This window comes from Gorilla gorilla, chromosome 9 (assembly GCF_029281585.2).
Source record: "Gorilla gorilla gorilla isolate KB3781 chromosome 9, NHGRI_mGorGor1-v2.1_pri, whole genome shotgun sequence".
Lineage (NCBI taxonomy): Eukaryota > Metazoa > Chordata > Mammalia > Primates > Hominidae > Gorilla > Gorilla gorilla.
Genome location: NC_073233.2, coordinates 18398145 through 18413094, shown reverse-complemented (window position 1 = coordinate 18413094; position 14950 = coordinate 18398145). Strand labels below are relative to the sequence as shown.

The 14950-nt window shown below is 51.8% G+C and overlaps 1 protein-coding gene across 4 annotated transcripts in view; it reads left to right on the top strand.

Annotated features, from left to right (window-relative positions):
- The window catches only part of DKK3 (dickkopf WNT signaling pathway inhibitor 3), a 46567-nt gene that overhangs the window by 26690 nt on the left and 4927 nt on the right, over positions 1 to 14950 (top strand). For all 4 annotated transcript variants that reach the window (XM_031007691.3, XM_031007693.3, XM_055356420.2 and 1 more), the window contains exon 5: positions 14492 to 14584. In XM_031007691.3, coding sequence (XP_030863551.3) covers positions 14492 to 14584 — 93 coding nt within the window. The remainder of the gene's footprint in view (positions 1 to 14491; positions 14585 to 14950) is intronic.

Genomic DNA, 14950 nt, shown 5'->3' with positions numbered 1-14950 from the left:
TGGCTTTTTGTAATTAATGAAAAACAGAAGCATGCGCTTCCACCCTGTCCGTGAATCCTGCCCAGTTCCTAGCCCTCATCCCCTACATCATTCCTTCCCTTGCATGAATGAAGGAATAGCACAACCAATCCCGTGAACAGTCCCAGGCTTATCTGGGTGCAGGTAAATCATGAGATTCACTCTAAACTTAATCCCATTAATTGCCATGTTTGAGAGAAAGGGGATTTCATTAGGGCCTCCAGAGGAGTTTCCTGAGGGAAGAGATACAAGCTCTGGCCACCCCAGGAGGCCCTGCATGGACCCTGCCCACCATGGTTGTGGCGGGACATCGTCCTCACTTGTGGCCCGAGGACTGGCTGTGGTCTCCCTGGCCCATGGAAGCGGGAAGGCCCAGAAGCGTGGCCCAGCAGTGGCCACGGCCGGGCGCTGCTACCCTCCACGGCTGAACATTATTAGCCTGGGGCAGATGTCAGCTCTGAGGGGTCCGCCAATTCTGGTGTGTCCCAAAAAGTGGCTGAGACTGGAGACTAGGAGATGCAGGATATGGATGAAGCAAGAGCCAGAGTGCTATTTGCACCCCGAAGCCAGAAAAGGAGGAAAAGATGATGGAGATTTGTGGAGGTAGCTGAGTGTGTGGAGAGGCTGGGGTAGAGCAGGTACCACCCTTCAGACAGTGCCACGGGGAAGCTGGTGGGACATGTTTCTGCCAACTTGCCAACTCCTAGGAGACCTGACGTGTCACCCAGACCCTTTACCCAGCAGGGCCTGTCATCTCCCCTAGGAGGGCTTGTTATGATTCCCCAGATCTCTCTCCTCCAGTGTTTCTTTCAGGAGGACTGTCCCCACGCCCCTGACACATGGTGATTAGGGAGCCCCCGTGACTCCGACTACCCTGGAGCGCCCACAGCACTCCCCAGAGGCAGCTCCAGATGTCTGCTGTTCATTGCCCAGAACACTTCTTTTTTAAAAGAGGCCCTCACCATGGACTTCCAGCATCACCGGGGGCAATGCTGGGAATGGGGGTGGTGCTTTCCTCAGAGACCAACCAGGACCATGGGGAGCACCTGCAGCAGCTGATCCAGAGACCAGGACATCCACAAGGACAGATATCTTATGAAAAGTCCTCAGGTTCATAGGAATGCTAGCTCTGCTGAGGGTGGGGTAGCTGCCTAGCCATGGATGATAATATAAACCTGTTTGGCCTGGAGAGCAACCAAGAAGGCCCAGGGGTCCTAGCCAAGGCCAGGCAGGGTCAAAGTAGAGATGGAAAAGTTGCTGACATCAGTCACGGGGCTATAAACTGGAGGCATAGAGAGAAGGCTAAGGCAGAGGGATATGAGACAGGCTTTTTTCTCTAGATGGCTGTGTGTCATTGCTGAGGGCACAAACCCCACCATGATTATGCTTCTGGTTAGCCTTGCTGCAGGGGAGCAGCCCCACCCCCAGCCCCGTAAGCATTGGTGATACCTGCCAAGCTCTGAGATCATCACCTTCAAAGTGCCCAGCAGGAAGGCTGGCAAGGCAGAGGGTGAGTTTGGATGCACCGTGTTCTGGGTATCTGTTACCCAAACTTAGCAGTATAAAACAACCGTTTATTATGTTCCTGGATTCTGTGGGTTAGGAACTTGGACAGGTACCATGGGGATGGTTTGTCTCTGCTCCGTGATGCCTGAGACCTCTGACTTGAAGCCAGGGTACTCAATGACCAACGCTGGAGCCATCTAGAGGCTCTTTTCACCCAAGCTCCTCGCTGTTGCCTGGAACCCTAGCCAGTGCTGTTGGCCTCCCCATGTAGCCTGGACTTCCTCACAATATGGTGGCTTGGTTCAAAGGGCAGGCACCTGACAAGGGAAAGAGCCAAATGGAAGCTATGTTGCCTCTTAGAACCCAGCCTTGAAGTTATGCAGCATTACTTCCTCCACAGTTAGTTCATTAGAAGTGAGTCATTAGAGCCAAGTGCTCTGCTAGGATGAGGATGGTATGATTGAGGGCTGGGCATGCTGCCTTCCAGCCCCCTGCTATTTTCTGTTTCTAGAAGCAATCCCTTGGTCGAAGAAGCTATGAGTGCTCTGGGTGGAGAAGAGGCCAGTGATTTCAGTGCGGGTCTTGGGGGCTTTAGGGACTGAGGCATTTCCCTCCTTGGGTTGCCTGGAGACACCAGTGACCAACCAGCCATGGGTTGCCTGGAGACACCAGTGACCAACCAGCCATGGGTCACCTGGACAGGACCACCCCTCAGAGAGAAAAGCCAACTGTGGGCACTTACAGCCCTCCCATCTGAATCTCGCCTTTCCCAGTATGAGTCTTGGCATGTCTTATAACCACCTGTTGGTCCTTGAACCCTGAACTATTCCTCTCTTCATCACTCCAGCCCTGAGTACCCAACTGGGGTGGGTACTCAGGACTGGGGAGCACCCAGGAGAGAGGCGCTAGCTGCCCAGTGGGAGAGTCAGGGAAGGCTTCCTTGAGGAGGAGACATCTGTGCTGCTCCCTAAAGATTAATTGACAGATAAGGGAGGTAAGGGCATTCTAAAAGCATGGGCCAAAAATCTGGGTCCTAGGGAGGTCAGAAAAATCAGGCTGGAAAACAGGTTGGGAGCTGACCAATAAGAGCTCTGTATACCATGCAGTTTGGACTCCAGGTCATGGTTGCTGGAGAAGGTGGAGACAGTCAGTTGTGAGGTAGAATGTGCTCAGGGTGACAGTCTTACAGGAACTCATGACCTTGGTCAGTTTGTGAGAGTCCAGAACCCGTAAGCCCTGCAGATTCAGAGACCGGACCTGCTCAGCAATCTTGCTAACTAAATTCTGACCTCACTAATGTGTAAACCAAAAGCACAGGCTATTAATTTGCAGGGTTGAGGAACATCTCTTTCCATGTGGGGACCCCCATCCAGGATGCTCCCTATGTGGTGTCAGGGTCCTGGGGGGTAAGTTTGGTTTTCTGTAGGTTGCTGGGTGAGTGAGAATTAGAGCCGAGGGAGCTTGAGATTGTTGAAGGGAAGTCATGGGTTCCCGGGTGCCTGGTGTAGTCAGAGCAGAGAGCTGCCACGGAGCTCCAGGCCTCCCTCTCCCCGGGTCACTGGGACACACCTTTTGTTCACTCCCTCTCTCCTTGTCACATTCTTTTATGATGTCAGAATCACAGATGCGGGCTGACTGTTCCCAGGGCCTGGAAGGCAGGCTGTCTCCTCCGATTATGTGTTGACTGAATTTGTGCAACCCTCAGCCTTCTCCAGGGCCCCTCGGCTGGAGCAGCTTTCTGAACAATTATGATCAGGGACGTGCATAATCAAGTTTGTGTTTTAGGCAGATAACTGGAGCTGCAGAAAGGTGTCTGGTGGAGAGGGAGGCAGGCTGGTGGCTGGATGCTGGCCTCCTTGCTGCCACATTGTGCATAGGATGAGGTATGACTCGGTGGGAGCATCTGTGAGGGTAGCAAAGGCCCTTCTCTGCCTGTGAGGAAACCCCAGGACAGTGAGCCCCAAACCACCAGAGTCCCTCCTCACCAACTTCCTGGCCTTAGCAGGAGCTGGGCAGGAATAGAGACTTCTCAGGAGGCTAGAGTTAGGAGTGAAGCCAGCTTCCTTTCTCTCTGGCACTCATCTCCTGGGATCCACATCCAGATTCAGTTCCTGAGAACCTGGTGAGAACTTGGCTACCCGCCTGTGACCAGAAGCATTTCTCCCGGAGTCACATGGAGGACTTCACACTGACCTGGGCTGGCTCTCCTGCACTGCATCCAGACACTGTAGGTCCCGCGGGGTTTGCAGCCTGGAGTTTGGAGCAGCTGAAAGGCCTGTGGGCTGAGCAGATACAGCAGCAGCTGTCAGGGGGCTGCTCCTGCCAAGGCTTCCCCGCCCAGACTCCATTTCCTGACACAAGGGTAGGACAGTTGGAGCTCCCTGGGGGTTGGGAAACAAAGGCCAAGGCCCCTGAGTGGATGGGAAAAGTCAGGCTGGGGAGAGTCTGAGGCTCTCACTGTTGTGATTCATGCCTTTCCTTGTGTTGGTGAACCTGTTCCCCACCTCTATAGCTGCTCTTGTTACTGTGGGATACTCAGCCTGGCCATCTTTTTGGATCCCGGACCCCATCTGCTGCCTGATCTAGCAGGAGAGCCAGCTGCTGCTTCACTGGCTCCAGCACTCACTGGCTGTGTGACTTTGGCAAGTTACTCAGCCTTTCTGTGCCTCCATTTCCTCATCTGTAAAATAGAAAGGAATAATAACAGCCCTCTCTCAGTGGAGTGTTTTGGAGATCATGTGAGTTAATGCTTAGGATGCAGGACAGCTCTGGGAATAATATCTAGGAAGCAATATAAATATCGGCCATTATGGCTATGATTGTTTCATGACAACCCATGTTATCATACACAATCCAGAGGCCTTTTCTCCAAGTACAGAAGCTGCACCCGAGCATGGTTGCTCACACCTGTAATCCCATCACTTTGGGAGGCCAAGGTGGGAGGATCACTTGAAGCCAGGAGTTCAAGGCCAGCTTGGGCAACATATAGAGAGACCCCATCTCTACAAAAAAAAGTTAAAAACAAAACCAAACAAAATGATAAAAAAAAGAAGAAAGAAGAAGAAGAAGAAGAGGAAGAAAAAGAAGAAGTGGAGGAAGGAGAGGAAGAAGAAGAAGAGGAAGAGGAAGAAGAAGAGGAAGAGGAAGAAGAAGAGGAAAAGCTGCACATGCTCACAAAGGCCCTGAAGCACAGGCCAGAATCTGGGGTCGTGAGTGGGTATGGGGAGGAAGGGCAGTGCTTCCCAGCCTCCTCCCTGGAGTGGGGTCAGGAGCAGGCACCCTGATGTCCTTGTTGGCTTATCTTCATGGATGTCTTTGAGGCCACCTCTCTTTCTGTGGCCACCAGCCCTTCCTTCTCAACCTTCTCCTGCTCAAGGCCAACCCCACTTTCTCTCTTCCAAGAAATGCACCTGTTGAATCTTCACATTGATCGGATTGGCACATAAAATACAAGACACCCTATAGAATCTAAAATAATTTTTGGTATGAGTGTGTCCCATGTAATAATTGAGGCATACTGTATGAAAATATTATTCATTGTTTATCTGAGATTCAACTGTGGCTGGGCATCCTATAATTTTATTTGCTAAATCTGACAAAATTCAGCTAAATAAAATTTATTTGCTAAATTTGGCTAAATCTCCTTTAATCTGTCCAATAACCTCATGAGGTTCCCCACTTTGAGGCCCCTAAACAAAGAGGTCCCATGCAAGTGGAATAAGGAGCCATTGAGGAGGCAGCGGGTCTGGGAGACCTGGAAGTGCTGCTGGACTTGTCAGTGCATTTGGGCCTGAAATGCGCATCAGCCTCCTGATCTTCTGCATATGGAGTGCTAACTGTGGACTCGGTGTGTCTGGGGAAGAATAGACCCAGGCCAGGCTCAGTGGCTCCACCCACACAGCATGCCTTTGGATAGGTGGTGGGGGCTGTGCAGACCCTAAGTCCCCGGAGAAGTGTTGGGGGGAGTGGGTAGAGAGGGCTCTCCCGACGGCTGCCAACCCAGGTGGGATGACAGGCACTTGGATGAGTAGAGACAAGCCGCTTCCTTTGGAGTTAAATATGCGTCTGACTTCTCCAGAGGAAATGCCACTCAGGCTGAAAGAATGTTGGGAGGCTCTGTGTGTGAAGGGCTGGCTCTCGGTGGCCTGGCAGCAGGACAAGATTCCTGGAGGAAGGAACAAGCTTTTCCAGGGACCGACAAAGAGAGAAGGCTCCCAGAGGAGCTCTGGAGGTGGGAGCTGTCTGTATATATTGGAAGGAGAAGAGGGAGGATAGGAGGAGAGAGAGAACTCCAGGACTCTTTCCTGATTAAGGAAGGCATGACAGGCACTAAAGGGTTCGGAGCAGCGTTCTCCATACCCTGGGGTGCCAAGCTCTGCTCGGGGGTGCATTTTCCTCTTTCCTGGGCTGTGTGACTTGGGGAAGAAAATCGGTGGGAGCAGCCCCAGGCGAGCCAGGCCTTTGCAGACACTGGCACTTTAGAATAATAATAGCTGGCACTGATGGGCTCCTGGCTCCTGCCTGGGTTTTTCCACAGGGCAGTCTCTGCAGCGGGTCAGGCTAGGGCCCCTCAGTGAGGTTTGGGGCCCCCACCCCCTGAGCTGGCTGAGAGTTTCCAGTGTAGCATCCAGGAAAGACTGGAGGCGCCCTGCTGCTTTCCAGACAAATGTGCATCTTACAGGCTCCTGCGACTGGCCTGGTTTTAAGGTCAAAAAAGGACACTCAGGAATGGGGAAAACCTGACTTGGGAATCCTGTAGGATAAAAGGGAAGCTGCCTGCTGCTCTTCCTCAGGGCACTGTTGCTAATCCTCCAGTCACCTTGTGCCAGGGCCAGCCTTGTGGACCCTGCCCTCCTGCAGCAGGCACAGCTGGCAGTGCTCCACCTCCCTGAGAGTTCCAGAGTTCCCTCCTGCCTCACACTGCCACCTCCTGCCCCCTGGCTGGGGCCCTGACCCAGCCCAACCACTCCCAGAGAGAGCTCCATAGAGCACTACGTTGCAGTTGAGCAGAACTTGGCTTGAGTGCAGCTCTGCCACTTCTGATTTTGGCAAGTGACTTCATTGTACTGTCTCAGTTTCCTCATCTGTCAAATGGGGCTTCTCTTGCTTACTTTGGAAGACAGGATAGTGTGAGGATGAGCTGAGGTGATGGATGCTCAGGGGTCTAGCCCCCAGGGGTGATTGAATTGTGTCTATTTTTTCTTGTCCCTTGCAGTCTCCTTGTCCTTGTTGGTAGTTGGCCCATCCTGGGCCCTCTCTTGGTTCCATTGCAACTGTCCTCCTTCTTCTTGTCTTCCCCTCCAGAGCAGAGGGCTCTAGGATGAAGCAGGAAGTTGTGCTGTTGGTAATGGGAAAGGCACTGGCTCAAGCCTGATGTTCTGGGCCTTTTCAGTAGAAATGTATTCATTAACAAACAAGACCCATTGGCCCACACTTAAGCTCAGGAGAGGCCATCCTTTGAGCTCCTGCCGTGAGTTAAGCACTGCAAATAGAGATCCACTCTAGGGATAGAGTGAGTGGAGGCCACTAAGCACTATTCCCTCTGTTATCTCCTTTAATCTGTCCAGTAACTTCATGAGGTTCCCCACTTTACAGATAAGACCCAGAGAGACTCAGTAATTAGGCCAAGATCACCTAGCTTGTAAGTGAACGTGTATTAGAACCCAGGTGTGGGCGCAAAAGCCTATCTCAGCCCTACATGGCCCCAGATGCACTTGTGCCATATGGTCTTGACTTGTGACCCAGCAGTATGGCAAGTGCAGCGACAGAGCCTGTAGAGGGGAGTGTGGGGCCCAGTGGGGAATGGGGAACTGTGCCTGGACTCTCCCAGTGTTGGCACTGCAAGTCCTGCATCCCAGGATACCCCTAGCCCTGGGTGAACCAGGACCTTGGCCACTTCACCCACACTGCTGACTCTTTACCAGAGGACCACCTCTGCTCAGGAGGGTGCCTGGGCCAAGCTGCCTCCCCACCCGTGGGTTCTGGGAACAGCCCCACATCCAGGAGAGGATTATTTGTTTATCTCACAAATTATACCATCTGCTCATCCTGGGAGCACTCAGGGCCTGGCATGACCACACCACCCCCAGGGTGCCAGGAAATGGTAATCCACAGATAACATACCCCACCCACACCTTCAGTGACTAGAATGTGTACGGGGCTGGAGTGCCAGAGCCTGGCTCAGCCAAGAGACCCTTTTCTGGTCCCTGTGGCTTCACATCCTTTGGAATGTACCAGCACCTCCCCACTGACCACCCCTCTGTCACCTTCTAGCAATAAGATGCTGAAGGCTTAGGAACAGAGCTGACTGTGCGTGGAAGATCCGAAACAGAGGAGATTGGGGCTGCTGGCTTGTATGGGGGGAAGGTGCATGTATTAGTTTGCTAGGGCTGCCATCACAAAGTACCCCTAACAGGACGACTTAACAGGAATCTATTCTGTCACGGTTCTGGAGGCTGGAAGTCTGAAATCAAGATGTCAACAGGATTGTTTCCTTCTGAGAGCTGTGAGGGAAGGATGTGTGCTCTTACGAATGTGTGTGTAAATCTGAGCTTTTCTTCCATCAACACCATTGGGCTCTAAGGCTCTATGACCAGTGGTTCATCTACTGGTCAGTTCGTTCTTTCTGTTATTCTTTTTTTTTTTCAAGATGGAGTCCACTGTCTGACTCAGGTTGGAGTGCAGTGGTGCAATCTTGGCTCACTGCAACCTCTGCCTCCCAGGCTCAAGCGATCCTCCCACCTCAGCCTCCCAAGTGGCTGGAATCACAAGTGCATGTCACCACGCCCAGCTAACTTTCTGTTATTCTTTTAGTGAATGGCAGCTGCTAGTCAAGCACATGCTGGGGGAATTAGAGTCAGAGACTGCTCCAGAACTCATGTTGAAATTCAATTTCCATTTTAACAGTATTAAGAGGTGAGACCTTTAAGGGGTATTTAGATCCTGAGGGCTCCACAGTCATAAATGGATTAATGCCATTATTGTGGGAGTTGGTTTCTTATAAAAGGGCAAGTTTGGTCCCCTTTTCTCTTGCCCTTTCTTGTGGCCCTTTCACTTTCTGCCAGGGGATGATGTAGCAAGAAGGCCCTCACCAGATGCTGGCTCCTCAATCTTGGACTTGCCAGCCTGCAGAACCATGAGCCAATAAATTTCTGTTCATTATAAATTACCCAGTCTCAGGTATTCTGCTATAGCAGCAAAAATGGACTAAGATGGTGACTGACCTCAAAGGGTGGCTGTGAGGATCCGAGAGGCATACTATACTTAAAGCCTGAAGGATGTGCAGGCAACTGGTTGGCGCTTTCTAAACCTCACTCTTGTCCTCTCTTCCTGCACAGTGTGCAGAGCTCTGAGGACAAGTGCATCCTATTGGTGGAGGTCCTGGGCCTCCATTCTGCATGCAGTTGACCCTCACTTCTTGCCCTGAAGATGTTCTCTCCAGAGCCATGGGCTTGAGAGGAGCTTGGGGAAGGCCCTGGCCCTGGAGGCATCCATCCCCAGCAGCCTCTTCCTTTGGGCCTCCGGTGAACAAGAATGTCTGGGATTCCTGAGAAGTGTGGGAAATCCAAGTGCCCAGCCAGTATGAGGAATGAGATGCAGCATCAGAAGGGTCCCAAAGAAGCGGTGCCTCTGCGGGCCCCACACAGACTCTGGGAAAGCCTCCAGGGACTCACTTGTCCTCTCCCTCCTCCAAGTTTTGACTTCTGCTCACTCAGAGCCTCTCTCCTCTGATCAACTCTAAACTGGAAAATCAAAGACTCTGAATGGCTCCTTTGCCATTTTCCACTATTTCATGATAGTGTCGAAGCACCGGGGCTGCTTCCAGCCTGACGTTCCTGCCAAATCTATGCTGTGTTCCCGGGCAGCCCTCGCTCCCGCCAGCTTCTGAGCTTTCTAAATATAGTTCCCTCCTCGGGACAACAAAGAAGCCATCCTCTGAATGACTGCATTCCCCATAGCCAGCTTCTGGGCTGTTTGTCAGATTTCCCCAGCAGGATGGGAGGGAGGAGTGGGGGCAAACAGGAGTGGCCAGGACTGGAGAGGAGCTGCTGAAGTCCATGCAGCAGGGTGCTGTCTTCCAGCCATACGACATTTGGGCCCAGACGCTCAGCGGCTATGGCCTTGACCGTGAGTTCCTGCCTTCTGTCTCTGGGGATGCGTGGGGCCCAGAGCCCTGTCCCGGGCAGGTGCTACTAAGTTGTGACTGAAGAAGAGGAGAGAGAAATGGTGATCTCCCCAGCAGGAAATGAAAAGTGTCTGTTGGCTCCAGTCCAGTCAAGCTGGGTGACCTCTGGGCAGATTCTATCCTTCAATCTCAGTTTCCACATCTGTGAAGTAGGGATGAGGACTATGTCAAGGAGACTAGAGAGAAATTGTGCCAGGTGGCGGGCACTAGTGGTCCTATCTAGCCAGGGCTCTGTGCCTGCATGTGATGGATTGCAGGCATAGCCTTCGAAGTGCTTTTTGGTGTGCCTTTCACTTCAGGATGGAGTCCCTCTTCTGGTCCCAGGGCTAAGAGGTAGAGGCCCTGCAAGGTACTCATTCCTTACTAAAACAAGACCCCAAGCCCAGAGCCCCTGCCTTCCCTCCCAGGCCTCTTATTTCTGATCTCAGCTTCTCAGCCATCCAGAGCCCAGTTGGGCGCTGAGGCCCCTTTAACACCTTGGCTCAAATGTGGACAGAACCCTTGAGCACAGCTAAAAGCAATTAGAATTATGGAAAAGAAAAAAACCTCGATTTCTCAGCTCAGGGCCTGTCTGTGCTTGGAGGGCACTGACACATGTCCTCTCCACCCACCCGCTCAGTTCTGCTAAGGGTAGAGGGCCTGACCTCTTCCTCAGGTCTCACAAACACTGGGAAAGGTGAGGCCAGCCCCTACTGCTAGCGGTCTTCAGGAGAGACTCAATACAAACAGCTTTACTGGGTGGAGAGCCTGGCCTTTGTACAACAAAAGGTCACTCTGCCGCAGGACTTGCCTGGGGTGGACATACAGGCCACTGCCCACCTGTTTGACACCCTCAGGATGTAGATAAGTCAGGACTAGATGTTTGATCCCCGAGTGCTGACCAGGACGGAGATGTCAAGTTTTGGTGGATGCCTTAAGGCCCTGTTGATTTAGACCTTCCTTTCTGCTCACAAGCTGGCCCCCTGGCAGGGGTGCACCATGGCGGGATCAGGCATTGGATGTGTGGAGGAGCAGAGGCATAGCTATCTGTTGCTATGGCCACCGTTCACCGAGCATGGACTCTGTACAACAGCCCTGCAAAACAGCTCCTGCCTTCATCTTTGTTTTTAATAGAGGTAGAGTCAGCAGCCCAAGGTTTCACAGCTGTTAAGTGGCAAAACTAGGATTCAGTTTGTGCACCTTGGAGTCCCGAAGTTTCTAATATGACCACAATTCTTAAAGAGTGTGTTCCTGCTGGGAATGGCAGTTGCACATCCAACTAGACAAGCTGGTGGGCTTGATTATAACAAAAGCCTCAAGCTTTCTTGAGCGGAGTCATGCGGAACTAACCTACCAGCGCTCCTTGCTGATGCCCCAAAGGAAACCAGTAGCTTTGGTATATTTAGATTTTTCAAAGGTTTTTGGCAAAGTTCCACGCCAAAATTTTTTTTCCGTACCTAGAAAAACCATTAAGTTTGAAGGGAATATGCTTTGTCATGCATAGGAGCCTGTTTAGGGAAAGGAAGATATTCCTAAGGATGAAAATGCACCCGTCTTGATGGATAATTGTAAACAGCAGGGTCTTATAGGAATTGACGCTAGAAGAATCTTAGCTCATATTTTTAATTAAAGATCTGGGAGAGGAAATGTATAGTGAAAATCCCAAGTCTACGAAGGCCTTTCGGGGGAATGAGAAGCCAAATTAATGGAATGTATGTTTTTTGCGCTAGTTCTCAAACCGTTGCTGATGATCCGCATTTTGTTGGCCTGTTTGCCACGGTAAGATGCAAGTGCTTTCACCCACTCAACACATATTTATTGTGCGCCCATGATGTTCCAGCCACAGTACTGGGCACAGGCATGAGTGTGGTATTATTCTGCTTTACAGAAGGGCTTTACAAAAGCTTATGGTTTCAACATTTCCCTGCTTTTGTTTATGGTTCTAACCCTTGCTTGTTTTAGAAATCATTATGCAAAGAACAACTGCGTTCTTTTTAATGTCTGCACGGAGGGATTTTTCTGTGAAATGACTGTACAATAATCAGTTCCCTCTTGTTGGACGTTTCTGTTATTTCTGGATTATAAATAATATAACAATATAGCCTTAAACACCCTTGTTCTCAGATATTTACATATATGGACAAGTGTTTCTGAGGGTAGTCACCAGGAAGGGAAATGATTGGGTCCAAGGACATATACATTTAACTATTTGATAGATGCTGATGGATTGCCTGCAAAAAAAAAAAAAAAAAAAAAAAAAAATCTTCAATTTTAATTACCTCAAAGCATTTGGCAATGCCTATTTCCTGAAACTAACATTGAATATTTTATTAGTTTCCTATTGATGCTGTAACAAATCACCACACATTTACTGGATTAAAACAACACAGATTTACTGTTTTCCAGTTCTGGAGGTCAGAAGTCCAACACAAGTCCCACTGGGCTGAAAGCAAAGAGTGGGCAGGGCTGCATTCCTCTCTGGAGGCTCTAAGAGAGATTCTGCTCCTTGGCCCCTGGCCCCCCTTCCATCTACAAAGCCAGGGATGGCCAATGTAGTGTCTGTGACACCTGGCATGATATCACTCTGACACTGACTCTTCCTCTATTCCCTTTTCCATTTTTAAAGTCCCTTGTGATTCCGTCAGGTAGGTGCTCCTGGATAATCCAGAGTGCACTCCCTACCTTCAGGTCAGCTGATTAGCAACCTGCATTCCCTCTGCCTCTAATTCCCCCTTCCTATGTAATATAACATACCCACAGGCTCCGGGGAATAGGATGTGAACATCTTTGGGGGTGCTGTTATTCCACCCACCATGGAGACATTCAACCTTTCTAATTTCTTCCATTCTAAGTGAAAAAAATGGTATTATGCTCTTTTATGTTGCATTTCTTGATTGATTTCATTGGTGAGGTTGAACGCCTTTCTATTTGAAGAGGCAAATTTCTGTTATTCTAAGTTGTCTGTTCATACCCTTTGTCTCCTTTGCTACTGGGTTGCTCTTTCTCTCTCTCTTTTTCTAATTGAATTACCAATTTCTTAAGGGCAGAGGCCTCCTCACATTCACCTTTGTGTCCCCAGTCCCTCAAAATATGGCCGGTTCAGAGAAGGGATTCTGTGCCTGTTGGCCCTTCCTTTCTCCCAAATGTCGTCCCTCCCACTCCATTTTCTTGCCATTCTGCTTTGGAAAGAATGTCAGGAGGCTTCCGGCTGAGCAGCCTGAGTTGTGTCTGTGCACAAGAGCGTGTGCTGGGCTGAGACAAAGCGCGTCTGTGATTTGTTCCCAGCCCTGTTGGGACTTCTCTGGCCGTTGGGGCTCTGGCTCAGACTCAGTCCCTTCACTTGGGCAGCCGTTCACCCTACTCAGAGCCTCGGTTTTCTTATCCGTAAAAACAGCGATGGTATCATGCCTGACATTTAAGGGGTGCTGGGAAAGTAACTGAAACAAAAGCATCAATGCTTTGCAAGGGAGCACCCTGGTTGCTGGGCCGCCAGCACTTGCAGTGTTGATCAGAGCAGCAGAGCCCCTGGAAGGGGACTGGAGGCAGCTGCCGGAGGTCCAGGCCTGCCCCGCCAGGCTCTTCCAGGTGGGGCTCCACACCTGCGTTCAGGATGGGAGGATGCTCTGGGTTAGAGGGGAGAGCTAGTCCTTCCCTTCCTCAGGACCCTTCCAGAAGGTCTGCTGGGCCCCAGAATACCAGGCCTCAGGAGGGTCCTTCTCACCACTGGCTGCTACATGTGGAGCCCTGAACCCCCTTGGCTCAAGGGCTGGTGGTGGAAAGAGACCCTCAACCCTGAACTAGTCACATTATCTTGGAGGGACCTCTCTGCCTCCATTTCCCGGCTGGCAATATAGAGAAGGCAGTCCCTACCTGCCTCCTGCTGGGAGGAGTCACTGAACAAGATCAGGGCCGTCAAGCCTGATACATCAAAAGGGCGATCAATGGCCATTCCTGTCATCATGTTCCCTCCTCCCCTGCCCTCCTTCCCCTGCTGTAAAGCTGCCGGTTCGTAGGCCTGAGCCTGATAGCAGGTCCAGGAGCTGAAGCAGCCCTGCTTCTGCCAGTGACCGGCAAGCATGGCAGGTCACAGTGCCCTCGGCCGTGCCTCCCTGTTCTGTGACTCAGGCCTTGGGGTGGACAGATTCCCCTCACTCCCTCTCTCCTTATTTCTCCAGCCAGGCAGAGCTGGCAGCCATGAGGAGACAGCACCTGGGCTGGGAGGGCTGGAGTCCAGCCACCCTCCTCTAATTCATTTCCAAGCTGGCAGCTGCCTTTCCCTCTTGCAGGGACCCTAGACCCAGGACCCTGAGGGTGCACTCTGTGGGCAGGGCTGTGGCTTTCTGGCAGGGTCCCTAGCGATGCCCCCTCTGCTGCCTCCCAGTCTTCACAGTCAGCAGAGCCCTTGGGGCCTGTCTTCCAGCCTTTCCTGTGCAGTCGGGCGGGCCTGGACCTCATTAGCACTTTTTATTAAATCCATATGTTCTGTGTGGAAGACCAGCCCTGAGTCCCTGTGCTCCCGCCCTGGGTGTGGGTGGGGGAGAACTGTGCACAGATGGCGATTGTGTGAATTTGGTGTGGGATCCTCCAGGCTCTGGGCTGCCAAGCCTGCTAGGCATGGAGATGCTGAAGGGCAGTGCAGCCAGGCAGGGATCAGGAGCGACTAGCGTCTGGAGGCCTTTCCTGACCCTGCTGAGCCTGTGGGGTCAAGAATGGGGAATGGAAGCGGGCCTGGTCCTTCCTGGGCACTGTGGGCCTGCTGCTCTGCTCTCCATTGACACATCTGCTCCCTGTGCCCTTCCCCAGGAGTGCATCATCGACGAGGACTGTGGGCCCAGCAAGTACTGCCAGTTTGCCAGCTTCCAGTACACCTGCCAGCCGTGCCGGGGCCAGAGGATGGTGAGTATGCCAGGGCCTCTGGGGCTGTGGCACCAGGGTCTCGGGCACCTGGGGGAGAAAGCCAGGGGCCCCAGCATTCTCAGCTGGGCTTCCCAGAAGAGCCTCACCATGATGGGGAGGACCCAAGAGGGCTCCCCAGAGGGCTGACTCCTGGAGTGACAAGGAAATCATTCCAGTTTGGGATGACAGGAAGCCATCTGCAGACCCAGGGCCACTCCCATCCCACCCCATGTCCTCTGGTCATGTTGTTTGTGTCATTGATGGTAGAGAAGGGGAGGGACGGCCAGGCACCGTGGCTACACCTGTAATCCCAGCACTTTGGGGAGACCAAGGCAGAAGGATCTCTTGAGGCTGGGAGTTCAAGAA